This window comes from Podarcis bocagei, assembly GCF_964188305.1.
Source record: "Podarcis bocagei genome assembly, chromosome: 16".
In the NCBI taxonomy this organism is placed as follows: domain Eukaryota; kingdom Metazoa; phylum Chordata; class Lepidosauria; order Squamata; family Lacertidae; genus Podarcis; species Podarcis bocagei.
In genome coordinates, this window is record NC_138142.1 from 31129354 (window position 1) to 31153939 (window position 24586).

Below are 24586 nucleotides of genomic sequence, written 5' to 3' on the forward strand. Positions count from 1 at the left end.
GCCGCCGTCTCTCACCCACGGAACTGGGTAAGGGGAATCCAAGGGAACTACAACTCCCAAGAGACCAAGGGGTGGAGAATCAAGAAAGGACGCGCTCTCTCGCTTTCTCCCCAAGGGAGGATCTTGGGAGAAGCCGACGGAAGAGGTCGGGCTTCTTTCAGAGTCGCCAGGGAGGAGCTTTGGAAGCGCGTGCTGGGGAAGGCATCCTGTTTTTGAGGATACAGTACCTTTAAATCTTTATTATTATTTTTTTAAAGCAAGCCGCTTCTGCGCAGATTTGCAGAAAAAGAGGCTAATTTATATGCAACTTTATAAATAATCACAAATATTTACTTTATAAATAATGATTTGTAAATAGAAATCATCAAGACATAGGCAGAAGCTGCTGGATCAGGCCAATGGCCCATCTAGGACAGCATCTTGTTCTCATAGTGGCCAACCTGCGGGAAGCCTGCAAGCAGGATTCCAGCACAAGAGCAGTGCACCAGCAACTTATAGAGGCAGAACATAGCCGTCCAGGCTAGTGGGTATTGATAACCTTATCCCCCCCCCCCATGAATTTTTCTAATCCTCTTGAAGCCATCTAGGTTTATGGCCATCAATGCCTCCTGTGGAAGTGAGTTCCATAGATTTAACTATGCATTGCTTGAATTTCTTTTATCTGTCCTGAATCTTCCAAATGTCAGCTTCATTGGATTTCCCAGAGTTCTAGTGTTAGGAGAGAGGGAGAAAAAACTTTTTCCTGTCCACTTACTCCACTCCATGGGCATAGGCAGGGGGGCAGCTACCCCCCTTCAGGTAATAAATAAAAAAACTTAACTAACTGACCAATCGCTTCACAGATAGCTCGGTTCTGCCCCCCCCAACATAAATTCTCACTACGCCCATGCTCCACTCTATGCATAATGTAATAAACTTATATCTTGTAACCTCTTACTCACTTTTTCTCTAAACTAAAAAGTCTCAAACGTTGCAACCTTTCTTTGTCCACTCTATCATTTTTGAGATGAGATGACCAGAACTGTACAAAATATTCCACATGTGATGTACTATTTTTTATTATTAACGTGTATATCTCCATTTTTCTCCAAACAGCTGAAGGTTACATACGGTACATGCTTCTTCCCTCTTCCCATTTTATCCCCACAACAACCTGTGAGGTAAGTTAGGCTAACAAACATTGCAATGGTTGGAGGATCTGGTATCTGTGTGTGTGTGGTGTCCAGGAGATAGATAAATTACAGTACATTAAATAACAGGAATAAAAAAACAGGAGTTACAGGTCTGTCATGTGTCATTATCACAGTACAGTGGTACCTCAGGTTAAGTACTTAATTCGTTCTGGAGATCCATTCTTAACCTGAAACTGTTCTTAACCTGAAGCACCACTTTAGCTAATGGGGCCTCCTGCTGCCGCCGCACCACCGGAGCACGATTTCTGTTCTCATCCTGAAGCAAAGTTCTTAAACCGAGGTACTATTTCTGGGTTAGCGGAGTCTGTAACCTGAAGCGTATCTAACCTGAAGCGTATGTAACCCGAGGTACCACTGTACAGTCAAACCTTGGTTCTCACACCGCTCCGTTGCCGAACGTTTCGGCTCCCAAATGTCGAAAACCCAGAAGTAAATGCTCCGGCTTTTGAACATTCCTCGGAAGACGAACATCCGACGCAAAAACCGCTGTGCAAAAACATCCGCTGTGCAAAAAACTAGCTGTCGGCCAATCGGAAGCCGCGTCTTGGAACTTGAACATTTTGGAACTCGAATGTCCTTCCGAAACAGATAACATTCGAGTTCTGGTGTTTGACTGTACAGTCATACCTCAGGTTAAAGTTGCTTCAGGTTGAGCGTTTTTGGGTTGCACTCCATGGCGACCCGGAAGTAACAGAACACGTTACTTCCGGGTTTCACCGCTCGCGCATGCACAGATGCTTAAAGTGACGTCATGCGCAGAAGCGGTGAATCGTGGCACGCGCAGACGCGGGTTGTGTTCTGCTCAGGATGCAAACGGGGCTCCGGAACGGATGCCATTCGCATCTAGAGGTACCACTGTATATGAATGGAAAGAAGTGGTAAGCATTGAAAGCAGCTAAACAGTACATAAAACAACATAGCTGTTCAACTTTCAAGGCTGTTTCTGCTCACCCCTCTTATAGTTCTGTATCTTTAAACCAGACTGGGGAGCTGTTTTGGCAGCAGTACACACCTGCAGGCCTCTGCCACCAACCCAGATCTCCCCCAACCTCACTGCTGCTGCCTCTGCCCCCTCCCCATGAGCCAATGCCTGAGCCCTTCAAATCAGGGACTGTCATCTGTACAATAATATGCTTTTGGGAAGCCTGCAAACGACCTGAGTGCAACTGCATGCTCTCCACTTGTGATTCCCGGCAACTGGTTTTCAGAGGCCTACAGTGGAGGTAGAACATGACCATTATGACAAGAGTTGTCAGCCTTTGGGGGCCTGTGGGCACATTTGTAAATTGGAGCTCTTATGGGCACGACAGACATACTGCAATGTATTCTGTTGGCTGCTCTTGTCGTTGCTGGTACTTCTCCTGATCTGCAGCATATGTTCAAACATGAAGATAAACCAATGCCAAAATCTTTCCCTGTTTCATTTTAGGCTGCTAAAAGCACAGGAGCAGGATTTATTTAAAAAATTAAACATTGGCAATTGAGTTTCTATGTGTGTAGTACAGCCCATTCAATAATGAAAGCGGAAAAGCTCACAGAGATAAAGGAACAATTGTTATCTTACCTACCATTCCTGCTTATCGGCCTTAAGATTACAAAGGTGTTTGTACTACGGATTAGAAGTATATTTAGAACTCTTAAGTTAAAGACACATTTATTTATATATTTAGTGCTCTTTTGATTCTGATGTGGAACCATAATCAGGAATGGAAAGGAAAATGTTCACACTGTTTTCTCAAACTAACAGCAAGTAGAAGCTTTTGTTGATTAAACTGGAACCGATACTTCACACAAACCCCCATCACCTTGATAACGCCAAGGTTGCAGGTTCAATCCTTGAAAGGGACAGTTCTTACAGGGGGTTGGACTAGATGAACTTCAGGGTCCCCCTTCCAACTCTTATCATTCTATTACAATATTTGAATACTGTACTGCCATTCATGCAGTGGTGACTTTCAGATTAGACTACTGTAATCTGCCCAATGTGGGGCTGCCCTACAATAATCCACTTTCAAATAAGTCTCAGTGAACTCAGTTTCTGAGTAAACATGAAAGCAGAAGCGCTACCAATGAACTATGGCCATTTCCCTTGAGGAGCATAGGAACATAGGAAGCTATCTTACACTGAGTCAGGTCATTGGCTATCATCTATACCAGAGCTTTCCAAACTTTTCATGTTGGTGACACACGTTTTAGATGTGCATTATTTTGCAACACAGTAATTCAGTTTTACTAGCAAACCAGAGGTTAAACTAATTCCTTTCCAGCCCCAGGAGGAGAATGGGGAGTGTTCGTGGGAGACACCTACACATTGCAGCCAGCAAGCTAACGTGTCATGTGTTGTAAATAAAAATATGCCCTTTTCCCTTATGGGGTATCCAAGAGCCCATATAGAGTCCTTACATAGGTTCCCTATTGGTAGGAGAAAATAACAGAGGCCAACCAGAGAATATTGAGAAGCAAAGCAGCTAGTAAGCTTGATCTTTATTGATCTGTTGCAACAGGGTACCCCCCTCACACGCAGGAGAGGAAGAGGACCCAGAACAATAGCCTGCAAGGCCTTATAAAGACTTTTGAAATTCCCCTTCTCTAGATCAGGACCACCCCCAGAAACATTATGCATACATCACAGAAGGGGTGTAACCTAAGACCACCCCTCAGATACATCCCACCTACATCACAGAAATTTAAATGTTGTTTTTCTCTTGTCCTTGTTTATCTCCTGTCTAGCAGGTTACTTGATTGGATTTTCTGGGGAGCCTGGCCATTCTTTTGTAGTGCTAAAATACTTATTTCCTGGGCCAGGTCACAGGCTCACACCTTATTCAAACACAGATTAAAGGAAGAGACAATGGGGAGGCTTTTCCATTTTTAACCTTGCAGAGAAAGGATTTGGTCAGTTTAGGAATCAAAATGGTTCCTGTGCTGATCTATGTATGTGCAGTTATGAACATTACTATATATCTAAAACCATAAAATTCCTATCACAATATTCCCCCCTTTGGGGCTAGAATTTTTCTTAAAAATTTTTGCCCCACAAATAATAACATCGTATGTTGTAAATGGATGTGTTTGTATAAATATATCATAAAAATAACACATGTTGCGTTTTGCTACTAAATTACTTGTGGCATTCTAACACTTTGGGAGAGACCATTTACTCAATAGTGTTCTATGCTTTACACCTAGCAGGAAGGTAAGGTCCACTAATGACTGAAAAGTGCAGTTTGCTTTCCCCCCCCCGCCATTTTTGTGTTCTCAGGTGTCAAGGTAGCTCTTCTGTGGTCTCACACTGACATAGTGCTACAGCAACACATCCCTTCTGTTGAATCCCCTCAGGGCTTTCATTTAACCATGTCGCCTGGCATTCACCATAGCTGGCACAGGTTTTGGGCATCTCGTGAGGGAGAGGTCTTCGCCTTGGCCTTTAGCTATGGGATTTTATTATAGGCTGTGGTCTCGCACTCGCACAATGGGAAGTTGCTCACTTGCACTTAAAGGACCAAAAGCTAATTGCAGCCTGGATACACTTGCCCAATTCAAACTGAGTCCAATTTGAATTTATCTTGCACCATGGTTCTCAAGTCTTCAAACCAATCTGTTAAAAGAAAACCATTCTTAACAAGGGCACTTTGTCCAAATAAGTCAATTTAACTCTATAAGGGATCATTCCTGCTAAACTAAAGCATATCCACCTTCATGTACCTGGTGTTTTATGGATCCAGAAGTTTGTCCTTGGCAAAACGAGGTTTAACACATATTAAAATGGATAGGGAAAGATTGGCATAGTGCCAGGTGGGACAATGAAATGTGGTTATCTAAACATTGGACTACACAATAGTGTGAGCTATTAGAAAGTATAAAATGCATGAGAATTCTCCATTGGTGTGTAAGCAATAAGACATTAAACATAAAAACAGTTACACACAATAAATTGCCCCCCTTTGTGGAAATCACACTGTCAGACACATTTCAACATTCTTACATGATAACACATAATACAAAACAAAATAATTAAATATCTGTTGCATATCTTGACACAATTGTGATCTTTTACGTATGTATCTTTTGAATCCTGGAGCACAGTCTTAAGGTTCAAAAGTGGGAAAATGTCCTTGTAATTCAACTCCTCCCCCCTTTGTCAGGTCCACTCCCCCCTTTGGCAGTCTATATCCTTTGAAAGAGATAGCTGTGGGCACTTTGAAAACTCTGTTGTTGCTGGTCTTGTGATGGGTTGACTGAGTTGAGGGGTTGTTGCTGCTCATCATTGCACATCTGTAGAAGTGATATCCTGTAAGGGGCAGGGTTTTGGGGTGACTTAAAAACATAGTTAGACAAGAAGGATGTCCTCCAGTTTCCATGGGAAGCTGCAAATAATAAAAAATCTTAGCACATTAAGCATTTTATTTATTTCAATATTATTATCACATTTCCACATAATTACTGTTATTATCTGCTAAGTTTGTTTGCTTTCCTTCACTTAATTTTTGTTGTTGTTGTTCTTTTCATATTATAAAATAAAAAATTACTCCACATGTATAGAAAGAGAACTGTAAAAATACAAAGGTAAAAAAATAAAAAGAAAGCAAAAAATTAGATTACCAGTTAGATGAAAATGGACTTGACACAAAGACATCAGATTCAGAAAATAACTATTATTAAATAGTACAAAGATATTATCAAAAGCACACAGATTACTACTGGACTGGGGGGGAAAAGGGAAAACAATGGGGAAAACTTAAAATTCACCATGTGCTATCCAATAAAAGAACTTCATGAAACTGACTTTCAACATGTGATGAACATGTCCCCAAAGTAAAACACACACACACAAATGACCTATGAGGAACCAAAAATAAATAAATGCTAAAACACACAATTAATAAGCAACCTGAAGTAACCTGAAGTAATCTGTTTTGGCATTCTAACATCACAAATGAAAATAAAAGTGTTTCTTGATGTGACATCAGCTGTAATGTTAATAGCGGAATATTGGGAAATGAGTTAATACCAATAAAAATGAATGGCAATTTAAAGTTGTGCAGGTACCTTGCACTAGCCAAAATGACAGAATTAGTAAGAAATGCTCAAACAATGTTTGGTTGTGCTTCGATTAACTTCATAGACATCATGGAGAAACTGATTAAATAAATGAAAACAGATTATTTGTAACTTAAAGTGTCAAAGCCACAAAGAGATGGATGGAAATCAACTAATATAGCAGGGATTCAGACTTGTTTTGCTGAACAGAAAGAAAGTGACTGTTTGGCTTTAAGGGAAGAAAGACAAAAGAAAAACAAATGCAATTACTTTTTATAGAGTATTTAAATCACTGTTTGCATCCCCTCATTATCATTTGTGCTGTGGGAGAAAAGAAAGGACACTCTGTTGAAAGGGAAAATTATTTCATGTGAGAGGTCTGTCAGGAAATGCTGTTCCTAAAATGCATAGGCATATACACACCTGTTGAAAGGGAAAATTATTTCATGTGAGAGGTCTGTCAGGAAATGCTGTTCCTAAAATGCATAGGCATACAGTTCCCCCCTTCCTCTTTCTCTCTTCTTTAGCTGATCTAGCCTCTGTGCATGTGCAGAGTTCATGTCTCAGCAAACCTTTTATACTATTGAAAATGTTGCATCTTTTGGCTCAATTAGAATAAGGAAGGGAAAGGTAAGGAGTAGATGTTAAAAATAGGGTTAGATTTTAAAACAAAAAAGAGAAACTCAGCAATTCAAGTATTCACCATTCAGCCCAAGCAAACTGAGACTGCTTCCTTTATGTACAGGAAAGGGCTAATATCCCTCTGGCCATTCGCGGAACAATCAACCGCTCTCTTATTTATGAGTAAAAATGGCCAGAGAGTTAGAATTCATAGGATTTTTCATTTTATTTTTTTAACATTCTCAGTCATGGTCAAGGCTAATTCTACTTAACTATATGAATTTTTGTGTGCTTAAACTTTGAGTAGACTTTTAAGTCTGGTTTTTGTAAATAATAGACAAAATGATAAACACTAATCACTTAAATGCCTGATATCACCAGTTCTGCTTCAAACATCACGAGCAAATCTGGGCTGAATTTCAACACATCAGCTACAAATTGGGAAAGTTGAAAGGGACCTGGGGTCATCTAGTCCAACCCTAAAATACAGGGTTCATAGCAAGATTTGTACTACCAGAAACACACACATTCACCTCTCACCTTTAAAAACAAAGAGCAAATCTGGGCTGGATTTCAACTCATCAGCCACAAATTGGGAAAGTTGAAAGGGACCTGGGGTCATCTAGTCCAACCCTAAAATACAGGGTTCATAGCAAGATTTGTACTACCAGAGAGACACACACATACTTATGTACACAGACACAACTGGGGAAGAGACCGCAAGCCATGCGCCTATCATGTACTAAGGAAGAGGAAAATAAAAGTACCCAACCCTTTTAGCAGATCTTGAAGCTAGTTTGAGTGAGTGTTTACTTCCTTAGACTAAAGAGTGAAAGTTCCTAGATAAATTATCTTTAAAGACTGAAGTGAATATTTTTCCTAAGATAGGGAGAGGATCTCTTATAAAGCATAGTTAAAACAGCCATAGATTTGATTTAAAAGGAATACAAAAGTGACAATTTTTCCTGAACTTGCAGAGGAATAGTAAGCCTAATCTATGCCCCCCCCCCCTTTGCAGTTTCCTTTAAAGGAAGCTTACTCGGAAGTAAATTTACCTGGCACAGAATAAGAAGGAGAAGGAAAAAAAACCTGAAAGAGACAGAATGAAACAAGGGGGGGGGCATTTTCTAAGAAAAGAGGCCAGGACGTCTTATAGAGACTGATACCAGGAGCCTTACAATAACTCTTCTGTCCAACCAGATCAAAGTTAAAACTGGACTCATATATTTTCCTTAGAAGGAACACCATACTTTCATAGGCATATGCTTAATGAAATACATACACTGCATTTTAGCTTGAGAGAGCAGTTGGCTCAACTAGGCTTTTGCAGCAGAAACATTAGGTTAACTTAGACTGGAACACAGGTGTACTCACAAACTCAAAAGTTACAACACAACTTCATTTACCATTAGACTTAAAATCACCCCCCCCCCCACTGAAACTAGAGAAAGGAGGTGGGGTAATCCTCCTTTCAGAACACAAGTAGCACGCATACAGGATTTTACCACTTGGGAGAAAAACTCTCTTTTAGAGCCTCTCTCAAATAACAAACATTTGCACACTTCATTCTCCATTTTGTCTTGTTTTTAAGACTGATAAGGTTCAACATGGCTTCCTTAGATTTAGAATTTGGAGCAAGCTTGCATTTTTATTTTAGATGGCACATTTAAGATAAGCAGCTGCTGGATGTTGCCTAAGCACAATTTAAACACTGGAAAAACGTTTCTTAAACACAAATTGAAGGGGACTGTCAGAGTCCAGGCGGGAAGTAAGCACCAACTGGGCTTCTTTCCCATCAGGAGTCTGTGGGTTCATTTCTTTTGATTGAGGTGCACCCATTTTAAGAATTTTAATAGCGCTAGCTTTTACTTTTATACTGCAGTCGGGGTTTTATCCCCACTTTTCAGGAAACACAATAAATAACCCACAGTACACTCAATTTGGACAACTCCGAGAATTAGTACTGTGACACACCGCCGTTCGTCTGGCCTGACTTACTAGGCTGGTACAGCTGTTGGCCTTTCCTGGCTACTAAGCTAACAGTACGGTCAGCGATCTCAACCCCCCCCCTTTGGTCATTACTCAGCCAGGGAGCCCACAGCAACCTCCTGCCTCTTACAATCTAACCTGAGAGTTCCCTACTGGACGCTTGCGTAGCGCAGTGCCAGATTGGGACTCAGAAATGACAAAGAAGGAAAGGAATCAGGTGCCCTTGCTTTCTCTGCTCACAGGTCATCTCTAACAAAGATCGCCATGGCAGAGGTGCGGCTACACCTGGGAGTTATAGTTTTGGGAATTATAGTTTTCAGTGCAGAAGAAATTGCACAACCTTTCTGGGCAAAACTCCGAAGGAATAGGTTGGCATACAGAGTTAAGTGGAAGAAATCACACACAACCTTTGCCTGGGCATACTCCGAAGGGCTAGGGCTGGTGTTGAGATTGAGGGGACAGAAAGGAGAAGGCAATTTTTAGATGAGGAAAAAAGTAGAAATTTTAGATTTGAAGGGAAAAGGAAGAATTAAAGAATTTTGGTTGCTGTGGTTTAGAGACCCCAACCCACTACCCGTGTTTCCTACTTAATACTCACTTCCGCATGCACTGTTCCTGGTGATCCCACGATGTCTTGACTGGTTGTTTAAGGCCGGCCTGATCAAGATTTGCTTCCTCTGGTTAGCCCCGCTGAACTCCAAGTTATTGCCAGACCCTGGGACCGATGGAAGACTGGTTATTCCTCCTGGCAAACTGCCTGGTGCGCGCTGGATAACCAGTCCTTCCTCGTTTCCAGAATCCGGGTAACCAAAAGTCCCTTCGTGCGTGGTCGCCATCTGTTGTAAATAAAAATATGCCCTTTTCCCTTATGGGGTATCCAAGAGCCCATATAGAGTCCTTACATAGGTTCCCTATTGGTAGGAGAAAATAACAGAGGCCAACCAGAGAATATTGAGAAGCAAAGCAGCTAGTAAGCTTGATCTTTATTGATCTGTTGCAACAGGGTACCCCCCTCACACGCAGGAGAGGAAGAGGACCCAGAACAATAGCCTGCAAGGCCTTATAAAGACTTTTGAAATTCCCCTTCTCTAGATCAGGACCACCCCCAGAAACATTATGCATACATCACAGAAGGGGTGTAACCTAAGACCACCCCTCAGATACATCCCACCTACATCACAGAAATTTAAATGTTGTTTTTCTCTTGTCCTTGTTTATCTCCTGTCTAGCAGGTTACTTGATTGGATTTTCTGGGGAGCCTGGCCATTCTTTTGTAGTGCTAAAATACTTATTTCCTGGGCCAGGTCACAGGCTCACACCTTATTCAAACACAGATTAAAGGAAGAGACAATGGGGAGGCTTTTCCATTTTTAACCTTGCAGAGAAAGGATTTGGTCAGTTTAGGAATCAAAATGGTTCCTGTGCTGATCTATGTATGTGCAGTTATGAACATTACTATATATCTAAAACCATAAAATTCCTATCACACATGTCAGTTTGGAAAGCTCTGATCTACACTAGTGTTTCTCAAACTTGGTTCCCCAGGTGTTGTTGGACTACAATTCCCATCGTCTCTAGCTAGCAGGACCAGTGGTCAGGGATGATGAGAATTGTAGCCGGACAAGTTTGGAACCCAAGTTTGAGAAATGCTGGTCTACACTGACTGGCAGCGGCTCTCCAAGATTTTGTGCAGGGAATATTCTCAGCCCTACATGGGAGATACCGGGGGGCCTTCTGCAAGCAAGGCAGGTGCCCTGCTACTGAGCTATGGCCCTGCCCTTTTCCCAATTCCGAATTTCAGGAATACTTAATGCATCCCTATTGCCATTTGGAAAGAGATTTTTCAGGAGGAGGAGAAAGCGTCCCTTCTGAGCTGTTTCCCCCCTTTTCCTAAAGGTTCGAAACACGACTCAAAAAAGCAAATTCTTAAAACACAAAAGCGCCCGCCCGCGTTTCTTGGCCGTTTATTCAGGCTCCTATGGCTACTGCGCACGCGTACGTGCCGGCCTTACCCGCGCGCACGCTCACACACAAACGTAATAAACGGAAAGCTCGCGAGAATGGGGAGGGGGCGCGATGCGCATGTTCAGTGACCAGCCTCAAAAACCGCCTATATTCTCTCACACTCAAAAAAAATCCGCCACCCCCTCCCCGCCGCTTCTAATACCAACGTAAGGGAGGAGCAGAAATACTCTGCGGGAGGACGCAGGAGGCACAATATACTGTATCGTATACAGTATTCTTCCTTCCAGACTTCTCACTGCGCCTGCACCGGAGAGCAACCTCCGCCCCTCCGGAGTACGCCTGCGCGGCGCTCCGGCCCGCCGCCCAGTTGCCGCGCCTGCGCAGTCTGCCCTCATCTCCTCGTTCTTGTCAGTCAGCGCCTGTCTGTTGAGAGGGGCGGTCGCTTATAGCTAAGGTCCTCGTCGCTGGTTTCTTTCCCCCCCCGTAGCTTTCGCCGCTGCCGCCATCGACGAAATGGCTGAGCCCGCCACACAGTCCCCGTATATTTCTTCCTCTGCTGGGGGTGGCTCCTCGGAGCCCGGAGGCCAAGACCTCAAGGGGGCAGGTTCCCCCCAGCCTTGCGCTGGTGAGTGGGGGGGGGAGGTGGGCAGGGGGAAAGAACAGCTGGTGGGGGGATGGGGATTGGCGTAGGGAAGTGCCGGGTGGTTTGTGGGCACGTGGAAGGGGTGGGCGGAGGCGGTGTAGCAAAAACCTAATACCCTGAAAGGCACCAGGATTCCCTGAGACGCTTAAATCATTGCATTTCCGAATCCTGTTTTCTTCTTATTAAGACCAACTCAGGTAAATCGGCTCTTACAGGGAGTCCTTTGCCTGGAATGGAAAAAGAAAAGAAAGCAAAATAGCCTTTATTGTCATAAACATGCAGGCAGGGCTAAAGTACTGACTTTCATGAATGCCATTTTTTTTAGTAAGTCTGAAATATGGTAGACAAGATTTAGCATTGCACAGAACCAGGGTGTGTGTGTTTCTGTATATAAACATATACATATTTATATATATAAAGTAACTGCTATTAGGAGAGCCTTCAATAAGGATAACGTCCCTTTATTGACATCAAAATTTGCATTTAATTTTTTGCAGCTGCTGTTAGGACTAATGCATATTTCCATTGATAATATGTGGGTGTTTTGCATAGAAGGCTTCCAAAGGTTAACTCATTTTCATTCAATATATATGTGTGTGTGTGTGTGTGTGTGTGTGTGTGTTAAAAGGAGGGATACAAAGATGACAAGCCTATATAACAGGAGCTGGGGCTTTGGGGTGGAAGAGCAGTGTTGGAAAAACATATTTCACTAGAACGAAATAACATATTTGTCAAGCCAAGAGTTCACATTGTGTCATATAGATTTGTGGGTTACACTGATCCCTTCATTAGGCCTGATTAAAGTATAATTATAAAGGTGGGAAATGGTTGGGTTTTGGGGGGGGGGATCCTACTGCTGACTGACTATAACTGCATAGGAAACACTTTTCTTCCCTCTTTTTAAAAATATTTATCTCCCTTTAAAATTTAGCCTGAGAGAGTAAGAGTACTGTGTTACAGAGCAGCTTGCATATTATATTGTGAACATATGGCGATCTTGCTAAAGGTATTTGATGGTCCCTGCAGAAGAATCAGTGAGTAGAAGATGAAGCATGGAGCTGAAATAGAACTCCAAAGTGGGCTACACTTAAGGAGAGAAAGGGTGTGTCTGAAAGGTTTAAGAGGAACTGTTCTGGAAGAAAATGCCATTTTGGATTATGTCCATTGGGAATGTGTAACGCAGAGAGGTGCACCAAATATAAAATGTGTTGTGGCTAATGTGGGGTGAATGAAGATTGCTATGCAAACAGGACTGTGTGGGAAATATGGTAGGATGGGGTGGAAGGCAAGCAAGACTGTGGGTGTAGTGTTGGTGCTATGGACAATCCTTAGGAGACTAAGGCATAACACCAGTGTGTTATTCTGGTTGGTAATGGGGTGTTGGGAGTTGTACAATAATTGTATGTCCTTTGTGGTATGTAGTTGCATATAGGGGTGTGACTGAAGGAGAACTGAATGTAATAGTCTTTTGTACATTATGGTGGCATTCCTCCCACCATTCAGCAACCTGCTGCTTCCTAATCCACCATTTCATATGCCTTGCAGCCTTACCAGGCATGATGCAATGGCAAGGTTTGGATTTCAGACTCTGGGGAGGCCATTCCCTGATACTGGCGGTGATTCTGAATGGGATAAGGAAAGCTTGGGTTTTAAGGGCACTTTTCCGTAGCAAACTGGGGAACAGATACACTTACGGTCGGCTGAATGTTGCTTTTGTACCTTTTCAGTGCATTTCCAAATGTGGTCGCTTGCTAAGCACTTGAAAAACACCAGCTGGGCTAGAGGCTGAGAAGGGAGTGGTGTCTCAACTGGAAGGTGGGGAGAGGGAAGCTTCTGTCTACTGTATGTTTGTCAGATTAGACTCCAAAATGTGTCTCATAGCTCCAAGAATTGAGCAACCTTTTTTATCTGCATTGGGGAGGGCTTGCTGGGGTTTTTCTGGATCTAGGCTAGTTGCTTCTTTAATCTGCCCCCTCCCCTTTCCTCAAGCAGGTGATCGAACTGAAGGGGGGTGCATTGCCTTTTCCCTTTACAGTTGCTCTGTCATCGTCTTGACTAAGGTCTCTTGTTATATTGCTGGCTCCCACTTCAAGCAGGAAAGCAGTCTTAATTATTTTAAAACCTTACCTGAGAAAAAATCCCTGTAACCTTGGGTTTTTTTGTGGGTGGGGGACATTTGGAGGTGTACATTTAATTATTTGTCTTTGAGAAGGCAGCTTTGATGACAGATCTTCCCTTTTGTGATGGCTTTAGGCAACTGGAGAGGGGGCAGGGAGGCACCCCAGAAAACATTTTGCAATATGTACCGCTCCTCTCCTCCCTCTCCTAATAAGCTTCAGAGGGCTGGGATGTAAATGGTTCTTATCTTCTAATGCAGCTTACAGATAGAGGTGGGAATGCTCATTAAAACAACCACCACCACAACAAACTGCACTGCAGATGCTTCACTGAGGGTGGAAAACACAGGCCCAAGTGACAATGCTTTAAAAGGGCTGAGTCTTGCAATGCACCCCATCTAACAATAGCTCTGCCTCATCAAGTGGCCCAGCTGGGGGTTAGCTGACTTTAAAAAAAAACCAAAAAAACCACCCCTTTGTGGGCTTTGTTTTGAAATTCCTGACCACGCTCCTTCCCTTGCATGGGCATATTAGTAGCGTCTGGTATGCGGCAGTTCTTGTAGTGCCAACGTTTCAGTCAAGATGCCGTCTTTCTCTGTATATATTCTCTGTATATTTTTACGTCTCTGATCTGTCAGTCTTGTCTTGAGATGTCTGAATTGTGGCTGCTTGCTCAGGAAAGAGCAGCTTCTTTCATACATAGTCTTCCTTGTAGAGTCAAGGTCAAATGGCAGCTATATTGCATGCAGTAGTCCATTGTCTTGTGACTGACCAGTAGGCAAACACGTATGATGTATGACTTAATGCCAGATGGGGAAGGGATGTTGTTGATCCTTGCCAACCATATAACTGTTTCCTTGTCCGTGGTCTGATCTTTGTGCCCCTCAAGTTTAACAGTTCCTCAGAGGCCACTCCTGCAAACCCAAACCAGCTGTCTCGAGAATCAGGCCCTTTCACCGCCAGTCCTTCTCCGGATCAGTGAGCATCAGTCTCCATCATGGAAGCTGAGCCTTTTTTAGTAGAGATGAGGCTCCAGGCATTAGGCTGTAAGGTGCTCAAGACATGTATGAGATTCAAGGTCACCTCGCTTAATACAGAGCAAGGTGTGGACTTCATCTGCTGCCGTACACATGCCCAAATCCCCCACAGATGCAGAGTAGTGTTATCTGCATCGTCTTACAAGATTCAGGCTTAACATGTTAAACAAGAAGAATGTTAACTATATGTACATGTGAATGTGTATCTCTCTTTGTAGTCTTTGTGCCTTATCAGCCGGACACGCAGCAGATGCTCTTGTACCACAATGGATGGGCAGCACTTTGAACACACACAAAGCCCTATAAATGATAGGTGGTATTATTGCTGAGGACTCACAAGTTCCAGTGTACTTGAACCAGAGGTCAGCTTCTTAAACCTCTCTGCAGAGCCGTTTTAACCAGTTAACTTTAAAATTCAACAATCAAAACTATTCAATTTTGACTGTGTTAACAGTGCCCCAGCATGTGTTCCACAGAAATGTTGTGCAAGACCTGACTGAGGAAAGGCCATAGCTCGGTGTCAGAGCACCTGCTTTGCATGCAGAAGGCACCAGATTAAATCCTTGGCATCTCCAGGGAGAACTGGAAAAGAGCTGTCTCCGAAACCTAGGAGAGCTGCTGCCAGGTCAGTGTACGCAATACTGACCAATGATATAAGGCCTATGTTCCTAATTTTGAGCTGGGCATAGAAACTGACAACTTGTGAACTGTTTAAGAGAGCTAGTTTCTAACCCTGTAAATATGGAGTTGATGGGTGTGTCATCAATGCTTTCGCCAAGTTGTGTGTGCAAGGGTGCATGTACACACGTGGGGGAGGACTCTCGGTGACCAGGAACATGCCTCAGTACCATAAGCAGTGCTTCTTCATGACTAGCAGAAGCAGGGCAAAGTATTCTAAATAAGAATCTGTTTGCATCTGTTTACGACGCACAGATTAGCCACCAGGCCTCCATTTTGGCCTGTGGCTCGTGGTTCTTTCACTGTCATGTGGACACAAGAACAGGGCACATCTTTTAGCTTGACAATACATCAGCCTTGTATTTAAGCAGAACCAGAAATTGCACCCAGGTGAGTGAGTGGGCGAGTGGAGGAGGGATAAAGCACATTGTCCCTCTTCTGGGCCCAGCATAGAAATGGGACACTTTGTTTCTCTTTTGCCAGGCATCAGCAGGCTAGGATTACTATTTTTTGTAAAACACTTTTTAGCAGGCTAGTAACTGTGTGGGCTTTATTTTACAACATTGCAAACCATAATGGAGTAGTTTTGATGCAGTGAAGAAAAGGAAACACTATTTCCTGTACCTCTTCCTAAAGCCATTTTCTGCCTCTCAATATTGAAGAGGATGGCTAATTTATAATCACTAGCAAGAGAATTGCAGATCCAAATTGGTTGCATTATGGCCTTCAATCTTTTTTTTTTTTTTTTTAGAAAAAGGCATCTTAAGGAATTTAATAGACTTAACCGACTAAAAGAACTGGGCTCTTCAGACATTCATCTGCTGAGTCACTATGACAGGGTACAATACCCTCTCCCTCAGAATGGGATAGCATGGTCCTACCTTGCAGGAGGGCTGAGAGCTCCTCTCATTAACTTGGGTTGCCATATTTCAAAAAGTAAAAACCAGGACACCCCGAATGTTGAACTTCTTCGATTGACTTGCCTGAGATCCAGGACAAAGCGCCACCTTTTGGAAATTCCCTCCTGACATCAATTCTGCCTTTGGAATCCGGACATATGGCAGCCCTACTTTAACATGCTTACCTTAGTTGAGACTAGACGGTAAAAAATGGCCAGATCATGGTGATGTCATTTCCTTAATTCTCACTATCTCAGAATTGTGAGGGTGGTGTGCTGAGTTAACAGAACCTGTTCTTGAAACCTTGGATTTGCTTTCCAAAATATTGATGTGACCGCTTGGCATCCAGGGTCATGGCTGTGTATGGTTCTGCTGTTGTACTTGTCTTGTGCAGCAGCATTTACTCTTACCCATGGTTTGTTTGAGTGTTTGTGTATTTAATTCATATCCCACCTTTCTTCCATAGGCTCAAGGTGAGTGCCCGGCCTAAGGTTGCCCAGTGATTTCAAGGCTGAGTGGGGATTTGAATCTTGGTCTCTCAGGTCCCAATCTGATACCTCTCTGCCCTGGAAGAAAATTGTACTTAGAATGTTGGGTTAAAACCCTAATGTGGATCATGGCACCCCTTCCCTGTTGGATCAGTACTTCTTCTTTTTTGCCTTCCTGAAATGGTACATTTTGTTGTATTTCAGCTCCCATCATACCTGACTGGAAGCCATGCTGGCTATGACTGTTGGGGGTTGGAGTACAACAGCAACTGGGGGGCATCGGGTTGGGGAATTGTGCACTAATGCATTAAAAAAGTAGTCTTGCAGGTGCTGCATTGCAGAATAGCTAAAAAAGCCTGGGATCCTTTTGCTGTTGTGGAGCCAGAGCCCCAAAGGACATTGCAAGAGAAAAAGAAATGCATCCATTTACTCTCTGAGATGCATTTGGCTGGGCTGAGATGCAATCAGAGAGCTGCATCCATTCTCCTTCATAACTAATAATAATAATAAATTATGCAGCACACTTGCTTTGCATTTGGGATAGTTATGAATAAGATATTGATCTCTCTGTGTGTGTTCTGGTGAACAATTAGAATACTTGGATAGTTACCCACTTCAAGGCAATTTGGTCCTGGGACACTGTTGTACTTGAATCTTTTTCCCCCCCAGCCTTGGATTGCAAATTTAGTGGACCTCATTAGGAGAGAGATTATGGTTTCAGAGGTCTGGGTCCAATGTAGCCAAGCCACAGATAGGCCCTTGTGAGCAAATGGTGGACCCCTTGGCTCTGTTTTCTTCCCTTGCATGCTCCACTTGCCTTCTTTCCTTCTTGCTTTGAGTCAATCATAGTTTGCTTCCAGAACTGGAATTAGAAAGAAAGCACAGTTTGAACTCAAGTTCCAGATTTTGGTAGGTGAGTGGAGGAGGGAGAACGAAAGCTCAAAGTCTGTACATGATAACAAAACCATGGCTTGGCTGTGATATTTAAACTGGCCCGTTGTCTTGAGTCTTTCATTGGGACACTGACCTGCCTCAAACAGAATTATTTGGTGGCTTGGAGGCTGTGTCTGCCCATGGCAGTAGAATGAGGGACTAACATATCCTGTTTCTTAGAGATAGCCAAGTGATGCCCTTCTGGTGTTGGTGCACTGCAACTCATATCATCCTTGACCATTGGCAACGCTTGCTGGGGCTGATGGGAGTTGGAGTCCAACAACCACTGCAGTTGGCTTCCTGCTCCATGTTAATCCCTAATGGAGACATGCCACTTTTGCTTTTTAAAATAATCAACAGAGGAGAGCATGGGGGGGGGAGGAATGATCCCCGCCTGCAGCGCTTTTGTCGATCCATCCTATCGCCTTATTCTGCTCCATTTGTAGAGTGGTCCTGAGATGCATTTTGTTGAGAACCTTAATTTAAAAAGCACTTGTCTGGCTGAAATTATGGGACTAAATCATTATTTTTTGAAAGCTCCAGGTAGCTCATGAGTCAGTTTATAATTTTTTTAATGTTTTAGGGTGAGGTGATGATTCATGGTGTGATTCTGGGCTAAGAGATGCTACTTCTTGGCAAAGCAGGCCAGTGAAACTGGAAGTGTTGGTCCCAGTCATATTTTAATTGGGGGTTGATATGGACCATCTCTGGTTTGGAGTTGATGCAATACGTGTGTCATGAAGCTCTTAAACTTGATGACACAATGGCCTGGACTTTGCTGCATGGCAGTTAGGCAGCTGGTAACTTGGGATCAACCCACCATGTGAAAAACCTTGGCTTGATGTTGTGTTCGTGTGGACTCTTAGGAAAATGGCCGCAGTGTGGGGACCCCCTCCCAGGTTTTAAAGGCTTGATTACATATCATCTGCTTGTACAGTCAGCCAAGTGCCTTGATGGTGCCGTTTTAACTAAATTCGAGACTGGTTAGAAATACTGGACTCCAAGCAGCTCCGTTAGATGCCTGACACTCCTAGCCAGAAGTCTGGGTACTGTCCCTCAAGCAATTAGGAAATGTCCCTTGTTTGGATGCGTTTCCTCTTACGCAAGGCAGCTTAATTGTGTTTTCCACTAAACAGAAGCAAAGTTGACAACCTGCTTTTCCCATCTCTCTCTCTCTCTTTTTCTCTGCATTGGGAATACACTGTGGTTCTGCACAAAGGCAGCTCTAGGCAGCCTTCCAGCTTTGTCCCAGCAACACACACCCACACCAGCCATCATAACATACAGCTCTTTCCTGTGATCCACCCCTTATGTGCAGGTCGCTGTTGCTTCAGCTGGGATGGCCTTAATGCTTTTTTTTTATTTTTACAGAACAGGTCTCTGGTGCTCATGAAACAGACATGGTGCAATCCCATCTCACAGCATCTTTTCCCACCACATTAAAGCAACTTGGAAAGGTGGTGGACATATAGATTTTGATAGGAAAAGCCCCATTGGGGAGATGGGGAGCTCTTGTACTCCAACACGCATGAGCTGCTGTTGTGTCAGCTGGGAAGTGGAAGAAGGCAGGTCTAAGACTAGTACCTGTTTTTCTCCCTCTTCCTCCCCGCCCAAAGCATTTCCAGCGTAATTTTTAGGAGAGTAAAAGAAAGGGGTTTTTTTAAAAAAGAAAAAAGTGAGAGACAGTGCTCAGATCAAAATCTGAGCTGCTTCTCTGTAGCTGCTTCAAGCTTTGTTTCTATTTTTTAAAAAGAAAAGCTACAATCACGCTTCTTAATGAAGTGATCCCCAGTGGTATACCTGGGAGTGGTACTTCTAAAGGTCATCATTACTCAATCTTCAATTGATGTGAAATGAAGGGAGGGAGGTGGTATGGTATACGTTCCATGATGCGAATCTGTACCAACCACAAACTTCCTACAGCCAGGCCTCTAGCCAGGAATGTTGCAGTGAAATGGGGTGGGGAAGTATCAGTGCAGCACAGCTGGAAACTAAATATAGGTAGCCTGTTATGCTTATAGCTGTGCATTTGTATAAACAGTAAATTCCAGGTGCTTCTCAGTTGCCCCAAGAACTCGACACCCATTGGCCAGAACGCTGGTGGGTGGGAACAGGGCGGCTTCTTACTGAGCATTTGGGTAGAATTCTGCCTGCAGGGTCCCCCCCAAAACAAAAGAACTAGAGACTGCTTTAAAATTAAAGTTGAATGTTCAGGGAGGAGATGTAAAATTTTCCTAATTTCATCAAGCAGAGAAGATTCTGTGGGTAGCGGAGAAGACTTCTGAAATGGCCCCTGAAATGATTTCTCTGTCATTATTATTTTGGTGGCAGCCTTGTCATAAGACTACATGAATCTTACCAGCAACATGTGATTGATTTGCCTTATTTACATATTTATATGCAACCTATTTACTGTTTCCATCACATCCTCAAGTAGCTGTCCAGCAGAGCTATTCTGAGTTGTGCAAGCTTTGCTGACACCCTCAGAGGCCTGCTGTGACTATTTGCTGCCCACTTGTGAGGATCATGAGAGGCCACGCATGACTCACCAGCAGATCCAGAGCCACCATTTATTTGAAGACCGGTGGTTTAAGGATTCTTGTTTATAACCCAGCTTTGTTGTTTAGGTAGCGCCTACAGCTGGGCCTTGGGGTATGTCTGCTCCCATGTGAATCTCCTCCAGTTTTGAGTGATGTGGTGGTAAAAGTACAGACTCATATGGATGGCAGATCAGCTTCCACAAGAAGCAAGGCTTCCTCAGTTGTGGCTCCAGTGTGTCATGGTCATTTGTTATGGTTGTCCTGTCATTTTCCCCCCAGTGGAAAGTGAAGGCATTTCTCTTTTTGCCATGCCTTTGGGGAGCTACGTCCGTTGAGAGTGTTCTGCTACAGTGCTTATTTTCCTTAATTTTGTTTTACTTTCAATTAAGTGGTATTACATTATTATTACTACTACATCTAAGGGATATATTTTTTCTGCCTCAAAAAAAGAAAAAGAAAAAACAATTGTGGGAGGGAATCAATTGCATTGTGGTCCTAAGATTGTCCTGTGACTGTCTTGTTTGTTAACTTGAACTCTGCAAGTAGCAAATGTTTCTTAAACCAGAAAAACAAGTTATGAGATTATGGAGGAAAATAAATATGTGAAAACGAAACAGAAGTAAGCTGGGGGGGGTGTAAATTGATGAGGGGAGAGTTAGTGGCCAAGAGTGTGAGTTGTGATGCCCCAGCCACAAATATCCTAGATGTGTACCTTAACAAGCTATTTTTTCAGCCTCCTCACCGGCTCTGTCTACAGTGAGGATTTAATCCTGGTCTACTTGGTGGAGGTTGTAAAGACTACTGAGACGACATAAGAAGCAATTTGAACACTAATGAGATAAATGCTGGACTTGGTAGCTGTACAAAGGCTAACTACTGCCCACTAGTAGTAATTTGCACTTTTAATGAAGATTCAACCTTTTTTTAGGAGGTTAATATCTTTGCACTTGATGACAGTCAATAAATCTTAAAATGGTTTTCAGACCATTTTGTGGTCTTTAAACACAGCCCTGGACATTCAGAAAAACTGACCATATGCTTTGGGAATGGCGTTAAAGCTTAGAGTAGCTTGTGCTTTTTAAGCTTACTACATTGGTCTGTGCTCGGATTATTTAAATGTTTTATTAGATGCTTTAGATCTTTGTAGTTCTTTTGGGGGGGGCCTCCACTGGGTAGAATGACATGGTACAAATATGAAAGAACGATAAGGAATATGTCTGTAACTTGACCTGTTTTGCCTTGTGCTGTTCTCTGTCAAGGTCTGTCTTGTCATAGGTAGAAAAATGCTTTGTTGTTCATTGTTTTGGTGGTGTGTTTTTTTTTTAAAAAAACACCCGATATTGTTTCCATGGTTTTTCAGCACAGTTGCTTTTTCTCAATGCAAATCCCAGCTTGGGATCCGCTCAGGCTGCCTCAGAAAGGCCTCCACAAAGAACCATCTAGAACTCTGCAATTACGCTCTGGCTGTGCACACAAGCCTCTTGCAAGGTCTGATAAATCAAAATAAAGATTCCTTTGAAAGCTTAATCCTGTGGGCAAATGACACTAAATAGCCCTATTGGCAGAACAGCTGGGAACGGAGGAGTGATTGATAAGGGGGGCCAGGGGCTTTTCATTCATTTATTCTACCAGTGTATCTCTTCCCCCACCCTGAGTCTTGTTCTCTGCTGCACAACATCGGGCTGTAGCTAAGGAATGCATTTGCCAGTTGCTTCACAATGCACCTCTTTTAAAAGAGGGAGACCCCTGGTGCAAATTGTAACTTGTCATCTATGGTCTGCATAGAGCTGCTGTTCATCGTTGCTAAATAAGCTCTGGTGTTGAAATTTTCCCCTTGCGGAGGGGTGTTTGGGCAGGGATAAGCATGAGAAGCAACTGGCGAGAGCCTCCTCCCTTCCTTTTTCCCCCTAAGGAATTATTGCCAATACCAGTTCCCAGCCTGGCATGTCAGGTTTTCAAGCCTGTTCTCTCTCTTTTCTGTACAGTTACTCTGGAAAATATGAGTCATCTACTAAGGTCTGTGATAGAGTGGATAAACTGGTTTTGTCATGTACAGTTTCCAGGCCATAGTTCTAGCCTTAAGCAGACTGCAGAATTTGAGATTCCTTAGGTATGGGTTGGACACAATCCTTTTTGGCAATTCCACACTGAACCTCAAGTTTCATGTACTGTAGTCCATGAGAGACAATCACTTCTCAAAGATGTGTGTTAGAAACTGCACTTTCAGATACTTCGGGATGCATCCGATTAAACCCTACTCAGAGTAAACCAGTTGAAATCAATGAACTTCTTATTGATGATCATTGATTTCAACAGCTTCTTTGGATACAACCCTTGTAACACATTTCCTTGTTGGCCATAGATTATATTTATTAAAATGTATGTAGCCTGCCTTTCAGGAAAAATCTTACAAAGGCTAATGTAATTAGTAAAAAAAAATATATAATACAAAAATCATATGTCCTGTAAAAACTTGTTGCAGCAGCTAATTATAGTGTGTGCTAAAACTACAAATTGAAACCGTTTCGGTAGGAGAAAACCTTTGAGGGGGGAGCAGCCATGCCCAGGCACCTGGACAGCATTAAAGAAGGCGCAAGGCCCCTGCCCCCTCTCAATAGCTCCCAGTTTGCAGTTAGAAGGGCGGGAAGTGCCACACAATGCAGAAACAGGTGTGTTCGTGAGTGTCTGTGTCCATGTTCCAAGCCAGCTTGGAGCTGGAGCAGGGAAGACGGAGGCTGCATTTGTCAGCTGTCCCATGCATGCATGTGTGCCTCTCTCTCCCTGTTCCAGCTCTGAGCTCAAGGACAAAGGGAAGCTCATATTGCCAAATCAAATCCCTTGCTCCCTTTGAACTTTGGGCTGGGGGAGCAGGTGGGAATCCTCTGCCCCACTGGCAGTGAGGTTGCAAGGAAGCCTGGGGCTCATCACACTTGCCCAAGGGCTATCTGAATGCATGCCTTGGCAAGTAAAATTGTGGAGCTCAACCATGGTTTGGATGCTAAGCTATGGTTAGTACAAACCAGCCTCCCATCAGTCCAGCCAACGTGGCCAATGACTAGGGTTAATAAGAGTTGGGAGTTCAGAACATCTGGAGGAGACTAGGTTAGGGAAGGCAGATGTGAATCATGGCTTGGCATAAAGAACTCTAATATGTAAACATTTCTGTCTTTCCCAGCAAGAAGGGGATGTTGGGCTTGGGCAACAGAGCTGTTTTCTGGTTAGATGCTGGCTGAGAATGGAGGTGTGAGAAGCACAGAAAGCAAAATGACAGCAAAGGGTGTGACGTGATTGGAGAGAGAAGAATCAGCAATAAATGAGGGATGCATTTTGAGGCTCTTGACCGCAGATTCTGGTAGCATAACTGATAGTATGTTTTGATATGTATTGTGTGTTTTAGAAAGAGTTTGAGTAAGGGTTCAGATGGGTTTCAGTGGCCTGGCAAAATTCCTCTACCTATTTTTATAAGGAAGTTGAATTCATTTCTTACTAACTTTGCATTGAAAGCCAGTGCAGGAAAGCTGGCACGGCGAAGCTAATTTTGTCATTCCCGCTGCATCCAGGTACTCAACTTTGGGAGCTGCAGGAAATGATCTAGTAACCAGACTTGGACGGGGGCCACATTAGCTGCCTTTAGCTTTGCACATCTGAGGCTGTGGCCTCTGTGTAAAATGGGGTTGACCAGTTTTCTCTAAAGTCTCATTTAAGCAGTTGCCAAAAGCCTTCCAGTTACCCTGAAGTGTAGTTAGTTGCTTGTTAGATACCTGTTCTTTTCCTGGCATTTCAAGCAAGAAAAAGAAAAATCAGAAGGAAAAAAGTGTGTTGTAGATATTGTCGTGTGACGAGGTTATCCTTTTCCCTTCTTAAGCAGATGGATAATATCCTTCAGTTTGGGTTTGCTGTCGTAGAAACTTCATAAAACTTTGCAGCCAGGTGAGTGAGTAGCTGCTGATCTTTCCTCAGCCCCTCTCCTGTGGCCCAGGTACAGCTGAGACATCTGGAACTACAAAGCTGCTGTAATGTTTGTTTTTTCCTCCTTTCCAAGGTCATCAAGTCTCATCCTATGTATTTTCCTTTCAGATTCCTTTGTTTCTTCCTCTCAGCCTGTCTCTCTCTTTTCGACCTCACAAGGCAAGTCTGTCATTTTTCTTGTACCCCTGCTAAAAGAAAAATGTTGCAAAAGAGGCTGTAACTGGGAGCAGGATAAGGTTCATCTCTTTCAATTATCCCACACATCCTCTAGCTAGCTCCATAATAGCTTGTTGGGTTATAGTCAACAGAAGTTCGTTCATGGCCTAGTATACGGTAGTTAGTGTCTACCTTCCCATTACTATTTCTAGCAAGCTGTAGTGTTAAACTCTTGTCTGTGTTAAAGGTGCAGTCTTGAAACCACATTATTTGCTAAAAGTACAGTGAAACAATATATCTTTCAGGGAGAGTGGGGGC

General features: G+C 43.2%; 1 protein-coding gene across 1 annotated transcript in view; it reads left to right on the forward strand.

Moving 5' to 3' along the window:
• Positions 1-10905: 10905 nt before the first annotated feature.
• Positions 10906-24586, forward strand: part of RTN3 (reticulon 3) — a 39126-nt gene continuing 25445 nt past the window's right edge. Inside the window, exons 1-2 of the mRNA XM_081174039.1 lie at positions 10906-11433; positions 24221-24271. Coding sequence (XP_081030165.1) covers positions 11322-11433; positions 24221-24271 — 163 coding nt within the window. The 5' untranslated portion in view covers positions 10906-11321. The remainder of the gene's footprint in view (positions 11434-24220; positions 24272-24586) is intronic.